The sequence below is a fragment of the Oncorhynchus mykiss genome, chromosome 9, assembly GCF_013265735.2.
Source record: "Oncorhynchus mykiss isolate Arlee chromosome 9, USDA_OmykA_1.1, whole genome shotgun sequence".
NCBI lineage: Eukaryota > Metazoa > Chordata > Actinopteri > Salmoniformes > Salmonidae > Oncorhynchus > Oncorhynchus mykiss.
The window spans coordinates 40,374,976-40,396,816 of record NC_048573.1 but is presented as its reverse complement, the minus strand read 5'-3'; the positions used below and the strand labels follow the sequence as shown (position 1 = coordinate 40,396,816).

Below are 21,841 nucleotides of genomic sequence, written 5' to 3'. Positions count from 1 at the left end.
ATACATTTTGAAAGTGTATCCCAACAGTCACAAGGGGGAGCCATGGGAAGCATTGAACTACAGAAAGTCTGTGACAATATATATTCTGCTGGTTATAGCAACTGGGATAGTAAAATGGCAAAGGCAAAATTGGATCGCCTTGTCTGCTGCTTCTAGTGATATTGACATAACATTTGAATCATATTAATGAAATTGGAGCCAATTACCATATGTTCCAAGACCAGAGATACTGTATGCCCATTCTAGTCTATCAAAAGCTTTTTCTGCATCGAGAGATAAAACAGCCCAAGGCACTGTTGTTTTTAACAAAGCGTTTAAGATATGTAATAGTAAAAAAAAATTAACAAACCCGCTTTGGTCAGTGTGGAACAATTTGGGTAAGTAAATCTCGAGAAGGGACGACAACATTTAGGAAAATAATGTATTTGTGTTTATCAAAGGTAAGGGGTTATAGTGAGAAAACTGGGTGGCATTGTTACCTTCTTTTTTTTAATAGAAAAGCAAAATTAGTACTATATTCACATCTCTCCCAAATCAACCTTTGTGAATGGCCTTGTTAATCATTGAGCAATAGTGGACCTAATTGATTACAAAATGTTAAATAGACCTCAGGAGGAATACTGGCCCATTCATGTGATTTGCCTTTATTTATGCTACCCATTGTCCTTTTGAGTTCATTGAGACAGATTTGGGCTCCCAGCGAGGTGGCTTATGTTGAGAGAATAGGAGTTTCTTCATTATTTTAGACCGGCTTGGTGTGGATTTCCCATCAGAGGAGTACAATTCTTTATAGAAGCATGAGAATCTTTGATTCATTTGGGTTCGGATAGTAATTCCCCTGTTTCAGACTCAATAGTTGCTATATCAGCTAATGATCATTGCTGCATAGCTTGTTGGCCAGTAAACGACTAGGACAATTACCATGGAATGTTGAGTCTAACTCTGTCTTATCAATAAATTAAGTTCTGCCTTGACCTTGGACAGACTAACAGCTACCTAGTCTGAAAAGAGTGTTTGTTGATGTGACGACCCTCCCACTCTGTCTGCTATATTCTCTCTTTGTTCTTGTTTCCTTATTAGGATGCCGGTGGGCGGAGTTGGGAGGGTCGTCAGCTACATGGGAAACACCTGGACCACTTACACTACTGATTTCACACACCATTGTATATTGTACTTGGTTTACATTATTTAATAAATATATGTTTTGTTACTCCTTATCTCCACGTTGTCTCCCTTTTATTACGGGCTTTGAGCCGGTTTGTGACAGTTGAGAATGTTCTAATACTGTCAAATACTTTATTACAGCATCGTCTCCCCTGGCAATATGTAAAGTTGATAGTACCATGTAAGAAAGAGCATGACGCGCTTCCTTTGAGCCTAAAACTAAGAAAACCGGTGCAAAATTGCAGGAAATCCTCGCACAGCATAGAGGGGTGACATAATATAGATGTTGAGTTGGGACAGGAAAAACACTGATGGGCACTTAAAATAGTGTGCACTCATGAGGAGTCGACTGTATATCATTAGTCCAAATTTTAAACATTATCATGAATGACTCGCATGAGGTCAAAATGGATTAAATATACATTTTCTGGATAAAGTGGATAAGTATACATTTTTAACAAATCAATAACATCAGTCATTCCATTTTCTCATCACCCTGAGAATTATACACTGCTCAAAAAAATAAAGGGAACACAAACAACACAATGTAACTCCAAGTCAATCACACTTCTGTGAAATCAAACTGTCCACTTAGGAAGCAACACTGACAATAAATTTCACATGCTGTTGTGCAAATGGAATAGACAACAGGTGGAAATTATAGGCAATTAGCAAGACACCCCCAATAAAAGGAGTGGTTCTGCAGGTGATAACCACAGACCACTTCTCAATTCCAATGCTTCCTGGCTGATGTTTTGGTCACTTTTGAATGCTGGCGGTACTTTCACTCTAGTGGTAGCATGAGACGGAGTCTACAACCCACACAAGTGGCTCAGGTAGTGCAGCTCATCCAGGATGGCACATCAACGTGAGCTGTGGCAAGAAGGTTTGCTGTGTCTGTCAGCGTAGTGTCCAGAGCATGGAGGCGCTACCAGGAGACAGGCCAGTACACCAGGAGACGTGGAGGAGGCCGTAGGAGGGCAACAACCCAGCAGCAGGACCGCTACCTCCGCCTTTGTGCAAGGAGGAGCAGGAGGAGCACTGCCAGCGCCCTGCAAAATGACCTCCAGCAGGCCACAAATGAGCATGTGTCTGCTCAAACGGTCAGAAACAGACTCCATGAGGGTGGTATGAAGGCCCGACGTCCACAGGTGGGGGTTGTGCTTACAGCCCAACACCGTGCAGGACGTTTGGCATTTGCCAGAGAACAAATTCGCCACTGGCGCCCTGTGCTCTTCACAGATGAAAGCAGGTTCACACTGTGCACATGTGACAGTCTGGAGACGCCGTGGAGAACGTTCTGCTGACTGCAACATCCTCCAGCATGACCGGTTTGGCGGTGGGTCAGTCATGGCGTGGGGTGGCATTTCTTTGGGGGGCCGCGCGGATGCTTTAGTCCAGGTCTGGGAGGAGATCCTTCAGGAGACCACCTCATCAGGAGCATGCCCAGGCGTTGTAGGGAGGCCACACACACACTACTGAGCCTCATTTTGACTTGTTTTAAGGACATTACATCAAAGTTGGATCAGCCTGTAGTGTGGTTTTCCACTTTAATTTTGAGTGTGACTCCAAATCCAGACCGCCATGGGTTGATAAATTTGATTTCCATTGATAATTTTTGTGTGATTTTGTTGTCAGCACATTCAACTATGTAAAGAAAAAGGTATTTAATAAGAATATTTCATTCATTCAGATCTAGGATGTGTTATTTTAGTGTTCCCTTTATTTCTTTGAGCAGTGTATATTTTTCCCATCCAGATCTTCCGGTTTCTAATAAGGTGAAAACATCAACAGAACAGTAGATCGGTGAGATTCCCATAATAAATGCACTACTCCTGGTTCATTTCTTAATCATTTAAATCCTATCAAACTTTATGTACATAGAACATTTTACAAAAGTAAATCCATAATGTATCTATCTCTCTAAAATACACAGCATGAATGATCCACAGTTGATTTTTATTCCCATCTTCTGACAGAACATCTAAGTCCATTTTCTTCCTTCTTTCAGTTTATCTTGTTCTTGTTGTCTTGTTGTATGTTCTTTTTCCATGCTTCAGTAGGTTTACCTTCTGAGTGACTCTTTTACCACAAACTGGGCAGCCATGTGATATCTCTCCAGTGTGTCAGTATATGCCTGGTTAGGTCCCCCTTCTTATTGAGGCTTTCCCCGCGGTCACCACAGCTAAATGATTTCTCCCGTGTGAGTCCGTAAATATGTTAGGTTAGGGCTCTATATCGCTGAAGCGTTACAGATTGCACAATAGAAATGTTAAGGTAAATTCTGATTGAGTATGCAGTGTTTATCGTGAATACAGTCTCCGCTAACTCAGCAACATTGAAATGTAATGGCAATCACGCTGAACTTCCAAAATACTGATTGAATAGAGCACTTAGTCTTCGTAATTAAACAATTCTAGCAGTCATCACAGATAAATGATTTCTCCCCTGTGAGAGTCCATATATGAATTCTCAGCTTCTCCTTACAATTTAAGCTTTTCCCGCAGTCACCACAGATAAATCTCTACTCTCCTGTGTGAGTCCGCATATGTGCAGTTAGGTGCTCCTTGCGAATGAAGCCTTTACCGCAGTCGCCACAGCAATATGGTTTCTCTCCTGTGTGAATCAGTATATGCCTCCTTAGATCCCTCTTCTGCCTGAAGCTTTTACAGCAAAAATGACAGCTAAAAGGTTTCTCTCCTGTGTGAGTCAGTATATGTCTTCCTAGGCCCCCCTTCTGATTGAAGCTTTTCCCACAGTCACCACAGCTAAATGGTTTCTCTCCTGTGTGAATACTCATGTGCCTAGACAGATGTCCTTTGTGTTTGAAGGTCTTGCCACAGAAGGGGCAGGTGCTGGGTTTCCCGCCGTGACATAGTCGGGCATGGGCCTTCAGTTTACAGGTGGAGTTGTACTGTTTTTTGCAGAAGTGGCATTCACTGAGTCTCTTCTTGTCGAGATTCACATGCCTCTGCAGGCCCGCTTTCAGAGGAAACGTTTTGCCACAGTCCCGGCAGCGGTAAGCTTTTATAGATATGGTGCTGGGTTTGGAACAATGTTCCCCCATTGGTAGGTTCGGATCCAATGGTTGGCTGCTGTCATGTCCTAGTGGGTCGCTGCTTTTGGCTGAGCTGTGGCTGGACGCATTGCTTTGATTATCTGGAGGGTCACAGGGAATATCAAAACCCTTTAGGTGGGTCACAGTGCCAAAATGTTTAGGATCACTCTCTCTGTTCTCCACAGTCTGGGTTTGGGGAAGGGTCAAGGACCAAAGTGGGTCCTCCTGATCACATTCACTTTTCACACAGGAAGGAGTGAATTGGAACTCTATGATATCAGCCTCCAGCCCTTGAAGCTGCTCTTCCCTCTGACTGGTCCTGACTTCCTCCTGTTCCTCTTTAATCTGTGTGGGCTCAGGGTCCTCCTGCCCCAGACTGGGGCTCCACTCATGCTCACAGTGCTGCTGCTCAGAGGGAACCTCCTCTTCAGAGACAGCGAGAGAGAGCTGCAGGGAGTCTGGAGGGAAGGAGGAGGAGAAGTGGTTATCGACAGGTGCCTATCATCATAAGTATTCACCCCCCGGATTTCTTCACATTGTAAAATGGATTTAATACCTTTTTGTTTTTGTCAACAATCCACACAAAATATGATAATGTCAAAGTGGAAGAAATATATATATATACACATACACACACATATACATACAGTGCCTTGCGAAAGTATTCGGCCCCCTTGAACTTTGCGACCTTTTGCCACATTTCAGGCTTCAAACATAAAGATATAAAACTGTATTTTTTGTGAATAATCCAACAACAAGTGGGACACAATCGTGAAGTGGAAAGACATTTATTGGATATTTCAAACTTTTTTAACAAATCAAAAACTGAAAAATTGGGCGTGCTAAATTATTCAGCCCCTTTACTTTCAGTGCAGCAAACTCTCTCCAGAAGTTCAGTGAGGATCTCTGAATGATCCAATGTTGACCTAAATGACTAATGATGATAAATACAATCCACATGTGTGTAATCAAGTCTCTGTATAAATGCACCTGCACTGTGATAGTCTCAGAGGTCCGTTAAAAGCGCAGAGAGCATCATGAAGAACAAGGAACACACCAGGCAGGTCCGAGATACTGTTGTGAAGAAGTTTAAAGCCGGATTTGGATTCAAAAATATTTCCCAAGCTTTAAACATCCCAAGGAGCACTGTGCAAGCGATAATATTGAAATGGAAGGAGTATCAGACCACTGCAAATCTACCAAGACCTGGCCGTCCCTCTAAAATTTCAGCTCATACAAGGAGAAGACTGATCAGAGATGCAGCCAAGAGCTGAGGTGGGACAGCTGAGGTGGGAGACTCTGTCCATAGGACAACAATCAGTCGTATATTGCACAAATCTGGCCTTTATGGAAGAGTGGCAAGAAGAAAGCCATTTCTTAAAGATATCCATAAAAAAGTGTTGTTTAAAGTTTGCCACAAGCCACCTGGGAGACACACCAAACATGTGGAAGAAGGTGCTCTGGTCAGATGAAACCAAAATTGAACTTTTTGGCAACAATGCAAAACGTTATGTTTGGCGTAAAAGCAACACAGCTCATCACACTGAACACACCATCCCCACTGTCAAACATGGTGGTGGCAGCATCATGGTTTGGGCCTGCTTTTCTTCAGCAGGGACAGGGAAGATGGTTAAAATTGATGGGAAGATGGATGGAGCCAAATACAGGACCATTCTGGAAGAAAACCTGATGGAGTCTGACCTGAGACTGGGACGGAGATTTGTCTTCCAACAAGACAATGATCCAAAACATAAAGCAAAATCTACAATGGAATGGTTCAAAAATAAACATATCCAGGTGTTAGAATGGCCAAGTCAAAGTCCAGACCTGAATCCAATCGAGAATCTGTGGAAAGAACTGAAAACTGCTGTACACAAATGCTCTCCATCCAACCTCACTGAGCTCGAGCTGTTTTGCAAGGAGGAATGGGAAAAAATTTCAGTCTCTCGATGTGCAAAACTTATAGAGACATACCCCAAGCGACTTACAGCTGTAATCGCAGCAAAAGGCAGCGCTACAAAGTATTAACTTAAGGGGGCTGAATAATTTTGAACGCCCAATTTTTCAGTTTTTGATTTGTTAAAAAAGTTTGAAATATCCAATAAATGTCGTTCCACTTCATGATTGTGTCCCACTTGTTCTTGATTCTTCACAAAAAAATACAGTTTTATATCTTTATGTTTGAAGCCTGAAATGTGGCAAAAGGTCGCAAAGTTCAAGGGGGCCGAATACTTTCGCAAGGCACTGTACATACATATATACATACACATATATATATATATATACATACACACATATATATATATACACATACACACACACACACATATTTTAAATAAAATATATCTAAATCGTTATTAGATAAATATTCACCCTGAGCCAGTACATGTTAGAATCACCTTTGGCAGTGATTACAGCTGAGTCTTTCTGGGTAAAAGTCTCTTTACACACCTGGATTATGCAATATTTGCCCATTATATGACAAGCCTACAGACAATTCTACAGTAACAGAATTATTACAGAAACTCTGATTTTTCACTTCAAAATGTTACCAAACAAAAACGTTGATTTCTAAGTTTAACAAACCACACAACTCTATGCACAAGGACTAATTGAAACAATTTCCACAGAACATTTTACTGTGCAGATGCAAAGTTCGGTAACAGAATTTCAGTAAAACTTCCCTCAGTTTATTTTTCGTGACCACGCTTTCCCAAAACTCTTAAATATCTGCTCCGAATCAAGATTCAAAGATGCCTGCAGCAAGAACGGGATGTCAGCTGTGACATGACACCTTGAGATTGAAAAATATATATTTTGGTTATTGAACTACAGTAAGTGAAGTGGATCCAGTAAATCCAGTAACATAATTACAATTATGGGTCCCTGACCTGAACCACACAAAACTGCATAATTATGGTTATCAATACCTTTATCGTCATGGTGATGTATCCTGGATACACAAAAAGTAGAAATATGTAATACCCTCCACCCCAAGCAAACACAAATTTGGTTGGTAAGGACCAATCATAAATGTCTATGCTTCACAAGTTTTGACATCACAGTACAGCCCAGTACAGTAAAGTAGCTACGTTCAGTACAGTACATTATACTCGTGTGCTCTACTGTACAGTACTGTGCTATCCAAACTTGTGAAACATAGACGTGATCTATGATTGGCTTAGATTTGGTCCGTCCGTGGACGTCCGGTGTCGGTTGGTGCTCAGTGGGTGAGGATGCTTGCTACAGTAAATGGAAAGAGGGTAGGTGGTAGGTGTCAGATAGATCCGGGGGGGGGGGTGTCATTAACTGGAGAGTATGGATGGGTATCGGTAAGATTTGAACGGTGTTACTACTCTTACCGATACTGCTTATCGATCCGGTACTTTAACGGTATTCTTATTTTTTACGAGAAAAAAACCCCAAAACAAATTAAGAACAGAACATAGCTTTATTTTCTGAAATGTTAAATAAATGATTTACAGCAAAAGAAACAGCAATGTTTTTAATAACAAATCACTATTATAGACTAATGTTGTGATGGTAATGTAAAACAAATGAAATGAACAATATATTTTCCTGCAAAAGAAAAGACAGTGGTAAAGAACAACACGGGTGGGGCCTGCAGGTAGGCTGTAAAAGAAAAGACAGTGGTATAGAACAACACGGGTGGGGCCTGCAGGTAGGCTGTAAAAGAAAAGACAGTGGTATAGAACAACACGGGTGGGGCCTGCAGGTAGGCTGTAAATGAAAAGACAGTGGTATAGAACAACACGGGTGGGGCCTGCAGGTAGGCTGTAAAAGAAAAGACAGTGGTATAGAACAACACGGGGGGGGGCCTGCAGGTAGGCTGCAAAAGAAAAGACAGTGGTATAGAACAACACGGGTGGGGCCTGCAGGTAGGCTGTAAAAGAAAAGACAGTGGTATAGAACAACACGGGGGGGGGCCTGCAGGTAGGCTGTAAAAGAAAAGACAGTGGTATAGAACAACACGGGTGGGGCCTGCAGGTAGGCTGTAAAAGAAAAGACAGTGGTATAGAACAACACGGGGGGGGGCCTGCAGGTAGGCTGTAAAAGAAAAGACAGTGGTATAGAACAACACGGGGGGGGGCCTGCAGGTAGGCTGTAAAAGAAAAGACAGTGGTATAGAACAACACGGGTGGGGCCTGCAGGTAGGCTGTAAAAGAAAAGACAGTGGTATAGAACAACACGGGTGGGGCCTGCAGGTAGGCTGTAAAAGAAAAGACAGTGGTATAGAACAACACGGGGGGGGGCCTGCAGGTAGGCTGTAAAAGATAAGACAGTGGTATAGAACAACACGGGTGGGGCCTGCAGGTAGGCTGTAAAAGAAAAGACAGTGGTATAGAACAACACGGGTGGGGCCTGCAGGTAGGCTGTAAAAGAAAAGACAGTGGTATAGAACAACACGGGTGGGGCCTGCAGGTAGGCTGTAAAAGAAAAGACAGTGGTATAGAGCAACACGGGTGGGGCCTGCAGGTAGGCTGTAAAAGATAAGACAGTGGTATAGAACAACACGGGTGGGGCCTGCAGGTAGGCTGTAAAAGAAAAGACAGTGGTATAGAACAACACGGGTGGGGCCTGCAGGTAGGCTGTAAAAGATAAGACAGTGGTATAGAACAACACGGGTGGGGCCTGCAGGTAGGCTGTAAAAGAAAAGACAGTGGTATAGAACAACACGAGTGGGGCCTGCAGGTAGGCTGTAAAAGATAAGACAGTGGTATAGAACAACACGGGTGGGGCCTGCAGGTAGGCTGCAGAAGATAAGACAGTGGTATAGAACAACACGAGTGGGGCCTGCAGGTAGGCTGTAAAAGATAAGACAGTGGTATAGAACAACACGGGTGGGGCCTGCAGGTAGGCTGTAAAAGAAAAGACAGTGGTATAGAACAACACGGGTGGGGCCTGCAGGTAGGCTGTAAAAGAAAAGACAGTGGTATAGAACAACACGGGTGGGGCCTGCAGGTAGGCTGTAAAAGAAAAGACAGTGGTATAGAACAACACGGGTGGGGCCTGCAGGTAGGCTGCAGAAGATAAGACAGTGGTATAGAACAACACGGGTGGGGCCTGCAGGTAGGCTGTAAAAGAAAAGACAGTGGTATAGAACAACACGGGTGGGGCCTGCAGGTAGGCTGCAGAAGATAAGACAGTGGTATAGAACAACACGGGTGGGGCCTGCAGGTAGGCTGTAAAAGATAAGACAGTGGTATAGAACAACACGGGTGGGGCCTGCAGGTAGGCTGCAGAAGATAAGACAGTGGTATAGAACAACACGAGTGGGGCCTGCAGGTAGGCTGTAAAAGATAAGACAGTGGTATAGAACAACACGGGTGGGGCCTGCAGGTAGGCTGTAAATGAAAAGACAGTGGTATAGAACAACACGGGTGGGGCCTGCAGGTAGGCTGTAAAAGAAAAGACAGTGGTATAGAACAACACGGGTGGGGCCTGCAGGTAGGCTGCAGAAGATAAGACAGTGGTATAGAACACGGGTGGGGCCTGCAGGTAGGCTGTAAAAGAAAAGACAGTGGTATAGAACAACATGGGTGGGGCCTGCAGGTAGGCTGTAAAAGAAAAGACAGTGGTATAGAACAACACGGGGGGGGGGCCTGCAGGTAGGCTGCAGAAGGACTAACAGTTCTTTGCAGTTCTTCTGGAGAAAGATCAACATATTTGCCTTCTCTGGCAGAAGTCGGGGCATCTCCTAGCTTATTGTGTTCCCTGCTGTCTAAAATACCCTCTCACTAGGGGTGGAGGGCGCTTGAGCACAGAGGTAGCTTGTTGCAATGTTTGTGAGGGGCAGAGTATCTCTTCTCCCACCACTACATCACAGGATCTTCAGCCATGGGGATGGGAGGCAGGCCTTCGTAGAGCTCCACCTCTAGGTCAACACGCTCGCTGAGGGTGAGGGACAAGGTGTCCTGTTGGATCGTCAACCTCAACTCCCTGTCGTCCTCTGAGAACAGCTCCTCCAAGGCACTCCTTGTTTTGTACAATGGAGGGACTGCTCCATTTCCTCTCCTTCTCCTTCAGACTCCTCCTGTTGCTGGTGCTCCGTGTCCGTCTGCTCCTCTGACAGCCTTGGTGTCGCTCCTGTCACATTGGCCTCAACAGTTGCCTTCCTCAGCCTGTCCCAGACGGCGTCACTCACCGGCCTCCCTTTAAATCCGGGGTCCATTGCTGCGGTCTCATGCAGGAAGGCTTGAATGTCCTCATCCTGATAGCGCTCGGAGAGGTTCTCCCACACCTTCTCTTTGACGGTTGCCACAAACGTTGTATCTTCATTCTTCACAGTGAAGTGCTCCTCCAGTTTTTGGAGGATGGGTATGATCTGTCCACAGGTGGCCTTCTTGTCACATGACACACACAGTGTGGATGTATAGAGGATTCCCATGAGCTGGACAAACTCCTCAGTCTTAAGGAAGTCCTCGTCCTTCAGACGGTCCAGGTTGTCCTTGGTCATTGCTTTTCGCAGTCGTGGGGTCCAAGGATGCTGCTTGGATCGCTGGATACTGCTCCATGAATCTCTCTATCGTTGGATAGTTCCATCTGGTCTTGACATCAAGGATGAGTGAGTGTTGCGGGAAGGCCTGAAACAACAAAAAAAAACATGCATTTCATTATTTAATTACTTGAAAATTGAATTAAATTGTTAAATGCGAACATTTCTAAATAATACCTTAATAGATTGAACTGGCTTCTTACCAAGGAGCTGCTGCTTTTCCTTCAAGACTCTTTTGGACTTCGAGGATCTCTTGAACCACACAACCACTGCTCTGCTTCAGACTGCCCATTTAGTAGATTTTCTGTGCTGCCAGATTCAATGTGTGCGCAAAGCGTCCTATTTTTAGGATGTGTAGCCACTTGATGGCAACATCCATATTGCCAGCATTATCAACAGTTGCGGCTACAATCTTCCTCGGCTCTCTCAAACTCTTCCAGAAATCGCCTCTGCCACTACTTCACCAGATTGCGATTTGTACACTGTCCTGTTGGAGAAACTTTTGTTTTACACTGCCCCTGGCTTGTGTAGCACACTAACAGTGAGATAGTGGTCCTGAGGCTGGTCCCGTCTGATGTGATGGCCAGTGTCATGACGTTGGCCTGGGGGTAGGTTTATGACAGTCATAAATACCTCTTCCCCCCTTTTTCCTCTCTCTACCCTACTAATGTGAAATTTGAAAACCCCTTGGTTAACGTAGAGATTCTGGGAACATCAGTAGGTGGGGGGGGGGAAATGAACTATATTCTGGTAATCCAACCAATTGAACATATGCGTTGGTACTTAATGAATATGATGTCAGTTCGGTTGTCATCTGAGACATTCTCATCAATGATAAGATGACAAACTCTACAGTGGAAAGTCTACACATCAATTATCGGATTCACATGGAATTGTTGTTCAATTTAAATGTTTGAATATAAAATTATTGGTGAAGAGATGAAATGTAATTTTAGCTACCAAATGAGAGATTTGGGTTTTCATAAGGTTAGGGCTCTGCTCAATCAGTGGCCCGCCCCTGTGAAGGGACATGGGTTATAAAACTTTTCAAACACGCCCTCCTCTCCCTTCCAATATAAGGCCTTGACGACAATATAACCTCCTGTTCCGAGGATGTGAGGATGACGGTCCGATGTCAGAATGGTTCAGATAATAACTACAGAACGAAGCCAACATCAGCGTGAGCTTTGGTTGCGAATGGTATGAACTTTGAACTCTTATTCACTACAGAAGTGATACCTCCTAGCCGTTGAGTTAGCAACAGCAGCTGCAAACGAGGGTTAGGAAGGAACAGACAGAGTATCCCGTCTATCACACAATGATGTTACTACAACGTATCCAATTGACCACCAGAGACATTCTTCAAAGGACAAAGGACTCGGTTTGGAAACACGGCCTTCCATCTACCATCCAGCCTTCAATCTACCACCAACCTACCAAAATATTTATTGCATTTTCCTTTTCCAAATGGGCGGTAATTTAGAATGCATAAAATACTGTATTTACGATAGCACAGCTTCTTCCTTTGTCCCTCAGTCTTCCCGCTCTTTCACTCAAACCCAGCCCCTTTTCTTTTGTGTAACCAGCTGTCATATCTGTTCCGCCCGCTAGGGACATTTTCCTTTATGACGTAATTTGTAATCAAGGTATGATTCATTCTGTGTGATTAGTTAGGTATTTAGTAAATAAATAGTGAAACACAATTTTGTATTGCTCAATCAGGTAATATTGATTACGGAGAAAGGATTTTATAGAATATATCATATCACTTAATCCGGAATATTCAAAGACACGACACCAGCTTTGGCACGTCCTTCAGCTCAGTGATCACTTTTCTACAACACATCAGGTAGGAATGAATGTGTCACTGAGGTAACTCCTGGAGGGAGGGGTATTTTTGTGGTTGAGTGCCTTGCTCATCTCCCTACAGTAAAAAAGAAAAAAGAAAGATTGTTTCCATGTATTGAATTATCATTATTTAATTATTGTGTTGTTGTGTATTGTAGAGTGATGGGACTAACATACAATCCTTTTATACTACCATATCCTAAAAATGAATACAACTCAGTATATACTGACAGACTGTTACCTAAAGCCCTTGGACTCCACTGTTGCAAAGGGGTGTAGCCCTTTCACTATGAACTTGGTCACGGCTAGGTGGCACTCATTCACCCTCTCCTCAGTCATCCTCCCACTAGCTGCCAGCGTGAAGGGGCTTTGGGCTGGTCTTTGGCTTGGACCAGCGGTATTAGAGGGAGGAGTGGGTTGGTTCATTGTAGCTGCAACTTTAACAAAAAAGTTGCAACATCTTTAAATGGGTGATTTAAGTTATGAACGCACCCATAGCTAAACAATCAGCTGGCTAATGGTTGCTTTTGATCATGAACCCATGTTTGCATAATCTAGTTAACTCCGTGTGTGGGCTCTAAGCTGCTAGCATACATACCTAACGTAGATCAGACAACGAGAGATGAACTGCGAGCTGGGCAGTCAAACTGTGCATTTCTCTGCACATGATGCACTTTCAATAGATGTTTGGACAGATTTGCTTGTAAGGGCGGAAACACGAGCAAAGTCTTGTTGCACTTGCGGCAACGAGCATTGTCAGCATCGACTCTGGTGAAGTGTAACCACACTTTTGAACGTTTCGTTCTCTCCGCCATCGTCCTAATTAAGAGCGGGGCCTTTCTCGTGTGTGTTCTGTAGCATGTGAGACAGGCTCCACGCGAGAGAGATCTCTCTTCTGGATTGCAAAAATGCATCATAGACGAACGTCTTCATCTAATCGCAAATTAGAAATGGTTGGTGAGATAAAATGTGCAAGATAACGTTTATGTAGCAATAATAAATAGGAAATGTATTTTCTTAAATTCTCCAGTCCCGAAAGCAGAACCAATAACGTCAGAACTTATCGATACTTATCGATACCCGTTTAATACCGGGTGTCGGTACCCATCCCTACTGGAGAGAGAGAAAAGATAGAGGGAGTGTGAGGGGTTCTCCAGACTGTTTTCACAGTCTTGCTTTGACCACCAGATGTCAGAAAGAGAAAGAAAACATTTGAGCTGAACATAACAGTATGCCAGTGGAAGGGAAGATAGTAGTCACAAACCAGAATTGGGTTACCAGCTACTATGATTTCTCATTGTAGCCAATTCAATTGGAAAATGGTTGAAAAATGTATACGTCTTAAATTTAAAAAAATATATAGATTTCATTTGACATGCTCCTATGAACAAAACATGTTGGTGCTCATGGGTCCTTTTACATGGAAATGCCCATAACATGGTGCAGCCAAACACTGTGCTTGAAAATATGAAGAGTGGTGTGTTGTGTTGGATTTGCCCCAAACAAAACGCGTTGTATTCAGGACAAAAAGTGCATTCCTTTGCCACATTTTTTCCCGCCTTGTTGCAAAACAGGATGCATGTCTTGGAATATTTGTATTCTGTACAGGCTTCCTTTTCACTCTTTCATTTAGGTTAGTATTGTGGAGTAACTACAATGTTGTTGAGCCATCCCCAGTTCTCTCCTTTCACAGCCTTTCAACTCTGTTTTAAAATGACCATTGACCTCATGGTGAAATTCCTGGTTTCCTTCCTCTCTGGCAAGGATACCGGCTTTTTTTGTAGCGACTGTGTATTGATACACCATCCAAAGCCATATTTTATAAGCCTAAAAATAACCAAGAATTTAAGCATATGTACTTTGGATGGTGCCCATATTGACCGTGTTCCTGTTTACCAATGCCTGGGCATCTGAATAGAAGAAAAGCTGTCTTTTAAAAAAAGCATATTGATGCGTTAGTTAAGAACCAGAGTATAAAAAAATGACTTTTATAGAAATAGGTCCGGCCTCTCGCTAAACAGGAGGCAGATTATTCAGTCGACGTTCCTACCGGTGCTAGACAATGGCGACATCTTCTATACGAGCGCAGCTGGCGCTTCATTAAAGCCGTTAGATGCCATTTATCATAGCGCACTGGACTTTAATACAGGCAACGGTCTCACTGCATTCTCTACCAGAAAGTTGGTTGGCCCTCTTTGAGGTCACGTAGATTGAGACATGGCTATGTTTTCATTTTAAACCCTTTTACAAGAGGTCCCACTGCACCTAACGTCATAACGACACTTTAGACATACGAGTTACCACACCCGGGTCTCAGGGCTGGCTAAGTCTTTAGACATACAAGTTACCACACCCGGGTCTCAGGGCTGGCTAAGTCTTTAGACTTACGAGTTACCACACCCGGGTCTCAGTGCTGGCTAAGTCTTTAGACATACGAGTTACCACACCTGGGTCTCAGGGCTGGCTAAGTCTTTAGACATACAAGTTACCACACCTGGGTATCAGGGCTGGCTAAGTCTTTAGACTTACGAGTTACCACACCCGGGTCTCAGGGCTGGCTAAGTCTTGAAATTCCCTTTGGTCTCTACTGAGTTAGGTAAATCAGCTTATTTGCGGAACAATCTTCAAAATGTTCTTAAATGTGATGTTCTGGTGCCTCTAGGTCAACTCAGAAAGCTGATTGAGGACCGTATTACTGATGAATGTAATGTTCTGGTGCCTCTAGGTCAACTCAGAAAGCTGATTGAGGACCGTATTACTGATGAATGTAATGTTCTGGTGCCTCTAGGTCAACTCAGAAAGCTGATTGAGGACCGTATTACTGATGAATGTGATGTTCTGGTGCCTCTAGGTCAACTCAGAAAGCTGATTGAGGACCGTATTACTGATGAATGTGATGTTCTGGTGCCTCTAGGTCAACTCAGAAAGCTGATTGAGGACCGTATTACTGATGAATGTGATGTTCTGGTGCCTCTAGGTCAACTCAGAAAGCTGATTGAGGACCGTATTACTGATGAATGTGATGTTCTGGTGCCTCTAGGTCAACTCAGAAAGCTGATTGAGGACCGTATTACTGATGAATGTGATGTTCTGGTGCCTCTAGGTCAACTCAGAAAGCTGATTGAGGACCGTATTACTGATGAATGTGATGTTCTGGTGCCTCTAGGTCAACTCAGAAAGCTGATTGAGGACCGTATTACTGATGAATGTGATGTTCTGGTGCCTCTAGGTCAACTCAGAAAGCTGATTGAGGACCGTATTACTGATGAATGGGTTTGTTTTTTTGACCGTGTTTTTCTTTTTGCTTGAATTTTGTATTTATAATGTTGACGTGTGTAATTTCTGTAATTCAAGGCTCATCTATAAAAAGAGACATTTTTCTCAGTATGATTCCCTAATAAAATAAAGGTTAAATAAATGTCAGCGTTTTACATGTTTACCAATATACTAAATCGGTGCCCTTCTTTGCAAGGTATGGAGAAGCTCCCTGGTCTTTGATTTAATCTGTGCTTGAAATCCACTACATGACTGAGGGACCTTACAGATAATTAATTGTATGTGTGGGGCACAGAGATGGGGTAGTCATTTAAAAATTATGTTAACATCTATTATTGCTACCTATTATGGCCATGCAACTTGTGTGATTTGGTGAGCTTTTTCTTTTTTTGTAAATATATTTTTCATAAATTTGAATTCTTTTCACTTTGACATGAGTATTTTGTGTAGATCAGTGACAATTTTTTTGATTTCAAATCCAATGTGGGTTGAATAGTTATAATAGGTAAGACTGTATACATTGACATGCCATATCAAAAAGATTTTTATGACAAACTATATTCCTATTTTAAATATACTCATATGAATCGCTTTTTGCTTCAGTTGTTCATTTCATCTTGTAGGCTACACATTCACAGCTAACAGCTGGATTGGTGTATAGACGGTTTGGTTGTTTAACACAAAACCGACAGAGTTGGCTTCGATTGTTGACACCATTGAACTATTTTGTCTCCAATGTTTACTGAAAACATAAATACATTTGCACAATGAGCACTTGTCTCTCAAACACATCGTTAAAGATGTTGGTTAGCTAGCTAGCAAATTTGACATTTCAGTCAAAACAAGACATGGTATCAAGAACAAGATAAAGCTAGCTGAAACGAGCCACCTACGATTCCCCACGTGGCAGATTCTTGTCATTTGGCAGATTCGGTTATGCTGAGCCACAGGGCACCAGTCTGTGGCCGCGGTGACATGAACCGGCAACAGAGGTGAGGGAGGAGCGCCCTTCTCAAATGAACAGCAATCTGCACCGCTTGGTCATGTTGTCAACCAGGCAGCATTCCATCAAATAGTTTTGTTTCCATGTTCAAACTACTCTCAAAACTACAATTGTTCATAGAGAAACAACAATATTGGATGTTCTGAACCCATGTCAATGGTTAAATCACATCAGAATACTTTTTTTTAGGTTTGGAAGAACAAATTGATTATTGAGTGTAATTCCCCTTTCATTGTGCATCTGGCGAGAGAGGAACGTGCAGGTCTAGCTATGGTTCTGTACTGCTGCTGCTCATTTCATGGAAAAGTTAGCAAATAACATATAGGTAAGTCTACTTTGCAGTTAACATTTAATTGAGAAGGTTTTGGGGAAGGTATTTCTGTCGACCCACAAGATGCTTATATCAACTGGCTACACACGGATTGATAGACAAACACGCATCACAGACAGACATAGGCAATATTGCTGGAAATGAATTGGCAGATAGGTTTGTGTTTCTAAGCCAATAGTGGCTAACCAGGGGTGGGATAATGTCAATGTTCAATGTTGTGTTGATTAGATAGTAGCTAGGAGCTTGCGGTGTCAGATACTTGTGAGATTTGTTTATGAAAGTTTTCAAAGGCACACGTAAAAAATTGCATATTTACGTGATAACGCCCGGGTAGCCGGTGTTTGAAGGATATACTGGCACGGACGGGTGTTGGCAAATCGTGCCAATACATCCCCCAAATACCGGCTTCTCGGGCATTACCAACATATTCAAATAACGATTGACATTTTCACAAAAAATATATATAGTCCAGACTAGGGTTGCACATTTTGGGGAATATTCAGAGGTAGAAACTTTGTGTGAATTAACGGGAATATATGCAAATGTATATTAATACCATTTAAATGTAGATGTTTTTTGCATTGGATATATTTACCATTTATGGAGAAGGTAAAAGGTTTGTTTCTTAGACATAATTGCAAATGATTAAATCCTTTCAATAGAAATAAAAATGACTAGTTTCAAATTGAACTTTAATTAAATTAGTTGACTCTTCACATGGGATGATTTCACTGAACAACAAAAGGGAATATTGAATGATCCCCAATGATCCATCGCATCTCCCAAAAACGTTTTAAACATCTGTAAAATGATAGTGTAGAAACTAAAGCTTTGGTTGTCTTCCCCCTTGACCTCCTCAATGTCCACCTCTTGAATATCAGACTGAGGCCTCATCTTCCTTGCCACTTTTCAACCTTGTTGAGGATGGCTTCTTGTCCGGTTCAAAAAGCCTCACATTTGCCCGGATGGACACCAATTTTTCAACCCTGTTGTGTGTTTTGGTGTGTGTTCCCAAAGAAGGACCAGTTGCGCTCTGAGGCGGCTGATGTTGGTGCAATTTGGAGGATGATGAAAGCAACAGGGGAAAGAGCCTCAGATCCACAAAGTCCCTTCCACCAGGTGGCTGATGAGATATGTTGGCATGACTGCCATATTGCATCTCCATCCCAAAGCCCTTGCTTGGAAGTGTACTTCGCCAGACTGCCAAGAAACTTGCCCTCATCCAGGCCAAGGTGGCGAGACACGGTAGTGATGACACCATAGGCCGTGCTGATCTCTGCACCTGACAGGATGCTCTTGCTAAGATACCTGGGGTCCAACATGTACGCTGCGGCATTTATGGGCAGTTTCCTCTGCTTGTAACAACAGTGAAGTGGACAGAGCAGTATGGATTTCTTCTCTTACATCTGCAAGCAGAGTCTGAACATCAGACAGGATGGCATTGTCTCCCTCAATCAGTGCAATGGTTACTGCTATAGGTTTCAGGAGTTTCAGGCTGCTTGATCCGCTTGATGAAGCTGTCCATATCAGCAGACTGATATGGTCATTTCTTGAAGAGACTCCTTCCCCTCCAGGAGACTGTCAAACATGATGACAACACCACCCCAACGGGTGTTGCTGGGCAGCTTCAATGTGGTGCTCTTATTCTTCTCACTTTGCTTGGTGAGGTAGATTGCTGCAATAACTTGATGACCCTTCACATACCTAACCATTTCCTTGGCTCTCTTGCAGAGTACATCCATTGTTTTCAGTGCCATGATATAATAGTAAAATAAATAAATAAATACAATTCCATGTACAGATAAATAGTTAAGCAGTTAGATTAAACAACTCCTTTTGTAAGATAAATGTTTTTTTTAAAACATGTATGGAAACAGGTGAATTAACACTCTTCAGTTAGCAGGCTCAAGCAAGCTAAAACCAACTAGCAGAAATTATTTAAACCCACTTTGCTGTATGCTACTATTTACTAGTTAACAAAAAATTGTCATAAAATATATTCACCCCACCCAGTATCTCAACTTACCAGACAGCATGTAGTCCTTGGCTCAGACGGTTTCGTAGTGTGGGCTCAATAGCATCTAATTAGTGTGCAAGATCTTGAGAATCAGCTGTACATGTGATGGAAGAATGCACTGTGCATGCAGAGGGTTGCAATTCCAATGAATTGTGGATAGTTTAACCAAAATATGCCACAAGACCTAGAATTGCCTTATGTGTATCCCACAGAAAAGGTTCACTGTTATAAGCTAACGTTTTTGATGAATTTAAGCAAAATTCCCAGGCTTAACTCCCCATGGAACTTTTTTGGAAAGTTTCCGAACCTTTGAAACCCTAATCCCGACACAAATCTAGGGTTGCTACACAAGCCGGCTGGACATTCTATCGGTTGCCAGAGATGCGACCCAGTCGTTCAGTCTAAATGTTCCATTGCCATACTTGCTGGAAACATTCTTATCCCCTTGCTTGCTAGCTAGCCACCTAGGGCTAACTTATAGTCACATCAAACCGTGCAGCCAGAATAACAGCAGCAGCTGCATTTGGTTAAGATGTTTTCTAGTGACTTTTATTTTGACACATCCATAACAATGAGCTAATGAGGTGCGATTTCACCTGGCATTGAAAATATGCTCTCTCGTCAGGACAATGTTTTTCAGAGGAGCTAGCCAACAACACAGCTAATACAATCACTTCAAACTGAAGCTGGAAAGACAGCAAACTAGCTGCACTTTGTTTAGTTTTACCTGTTTTCTATTGATAGATATTTGTATACATCCATGAAATTATACTGATTCATGATTTCGACTGGCTGAGAAAAGCTGCCTGCCTGTCTCGTCCCGACACCATTACTATGGGACAGCTGGAGATCGAATCTGAATATTGAAACAATGTTGCAAATGTCGGAGAGACAGACAGCAAGGTTTACACAAATCTCCGCTGTTGAAAATAAAATGTTAGTCTAAAGGAAATGTGAGATGATGTCTAGATGCTTTCATAGTGGAGATCAAGTTTATAAATTGCATGGTTGGGCTGATGAGACAGTGGATAAAGAAGTCAAATGGACCAGAGTAAATAGGCATTTTAATGTCATATATTTAGCTGGCTGGTAACTTGTGCACTAGACACCGGCTGGATACCGTCAGGTTGAGAGCTTCAAGTTCCTTGGTGTCCACATCACCAACAAACTAACATGGTCCAAGCACACCAAGACAGTCGTGAAGAGGGCACGACAAAACCTATTCCCCCTCAAGAGACTGAAAAGATTTGGCATGGGTCTCAGATCCTCAAAGGGTTCTATAACTGCACCATCGAGAGCATCCTGACTGGTTGCATCACTGCCTGGTATAGCAACTGCTTGGCCTCCGACTGCAAGACACTACAGAAGGTAGTGCGAACGGCCCAGTACATCACTGGTGGCAAGATTCCTGCCATCCAGGACCTCTATACCAGGCAGTGTCAGAGGAAGGCCCTAAAAATTGTCAAAGACTCCAGCCACCCTAGTCATAGACTGTTCTCTCTGCTACCGCACGGCAAGTGGTACTGGAGAGCCACACGTCTAGGTCCAAGAGGCTTCTAAACAGCTTCTACCCCCAAGCCATAAGACTCCTGAATCAAATGGCTACCTAGATCCCCCTTTTACACTGCTGCTACTCTCTGTTGTTATCATCATCTATGCATAGTCACTTTAATAACTCTACCTACATGTACATATTACCCCAACTAACCGGTGCCTCTGCACATTGACTCTGGACCAGTACCCCCCTGTATATAGTATCGCTATTGTTATTTTACTGCTGCTCTTTAATTACTTTTATTTATTATTCTTATCTGTATTTTTTGAAACTGCATTTTTGGTTAGGGGCTCGTAAGCATTTCACTGTGAGGTCTACACCGGTTGTATTCAGCGCATGTGACTAATCAAATTTGATTGGAATGTGATTTTAAGCTATCAGCATTCATTATCAGATCCATCGTTGTATAAAGAAAAACAAATGGAGAACATTTGCCTAAACAGTATGCGAATTTAGTAGAACTATAGGTAACTATCAGTATATCTACAAACGAACCTCTTTTGCATAGTTTTATCCCCGGTGTAATCCGCAGCAGTCCACGAAGCCGATGATTCTCCTCCTGATACTCCACTACCGTTTTCTCAACGGCCCCGAAAATCTCCGCCGCAGCCGCAGTTAAGCGCTCATTTAAAAACACACGCAACAAATCTAGTTTAGACATTTTCAGTCAAATGAGAGTTAGGTAGCCTCTTCAGTTGAGCTACTTGATCTTTCTTTATTTCTAACAAGGTATGCTAAATCAAACCGACGGTGAAGCAGGCAAGAATAAATAAGTACTTCCGGGTCACCAATTTTTGAAATCCTTCAGAATAAATGTCCCATCCTGTACATTTTGTAAATGTATAATTATTGTGAAAATGATGGAAAATGTGCACAATTCTCAAAATATTTCATACTAGTTATCATATAAATAATAATTACAAGTATTTTTTTTAAATATTGTCATTTTTTTTCTATAAAAAAAAATATTTACACCTGAATGGTCAACAATGTTTTGTTAAGTACTATTATTTATTGCACCGTACAAAATTATCTGCAGCGATGCTCCTCTGAATATAAACTTTGTAGATTT

General features: G+C 42.5%; 1 protein-coding gene across 2 annotated transcripts; it reads right to left on the bottom strand.

Annotated features, from left to right (window-relative positions):
- Window positions 1-2,849: 2,849 nt before the first annotated feature.
- On the bottom strand, window positions 2,850-21,545 carry LOC110532068 (zinc finger protein 33B). Of its 2 annotated transcripts, none has more exons than XM_021615677.2 (2): window positions 21,265-21,545; window positions 2,850-4,680 (listed from the first exon to the last, which is right to left on the bottom strand). In XM_021615677.2, exons 1-2 carry the CDS (start codon window positions 21,428-21,430, stop codon window positions 3,689-3,691), a joined length of 1,158 nt encoding a protein of 385 aa, XP_021471352.2. In that variant the 5' UTR covers window positions 21,431-21,545; the 3' UTR covers window positions 2,850-3,688. The 2 variants fall into 2 exon arrangements, with proteins under 2 accessions (XP_021471352.2, XP_021471353.2); XM_021615678.2 differs by lacking the exon at window positions 2,850-4,680 and adding an exon at window positions 9,758-10,827.
- Window positions 21,546-21,841: the final 296 nt, after the last annotated feature.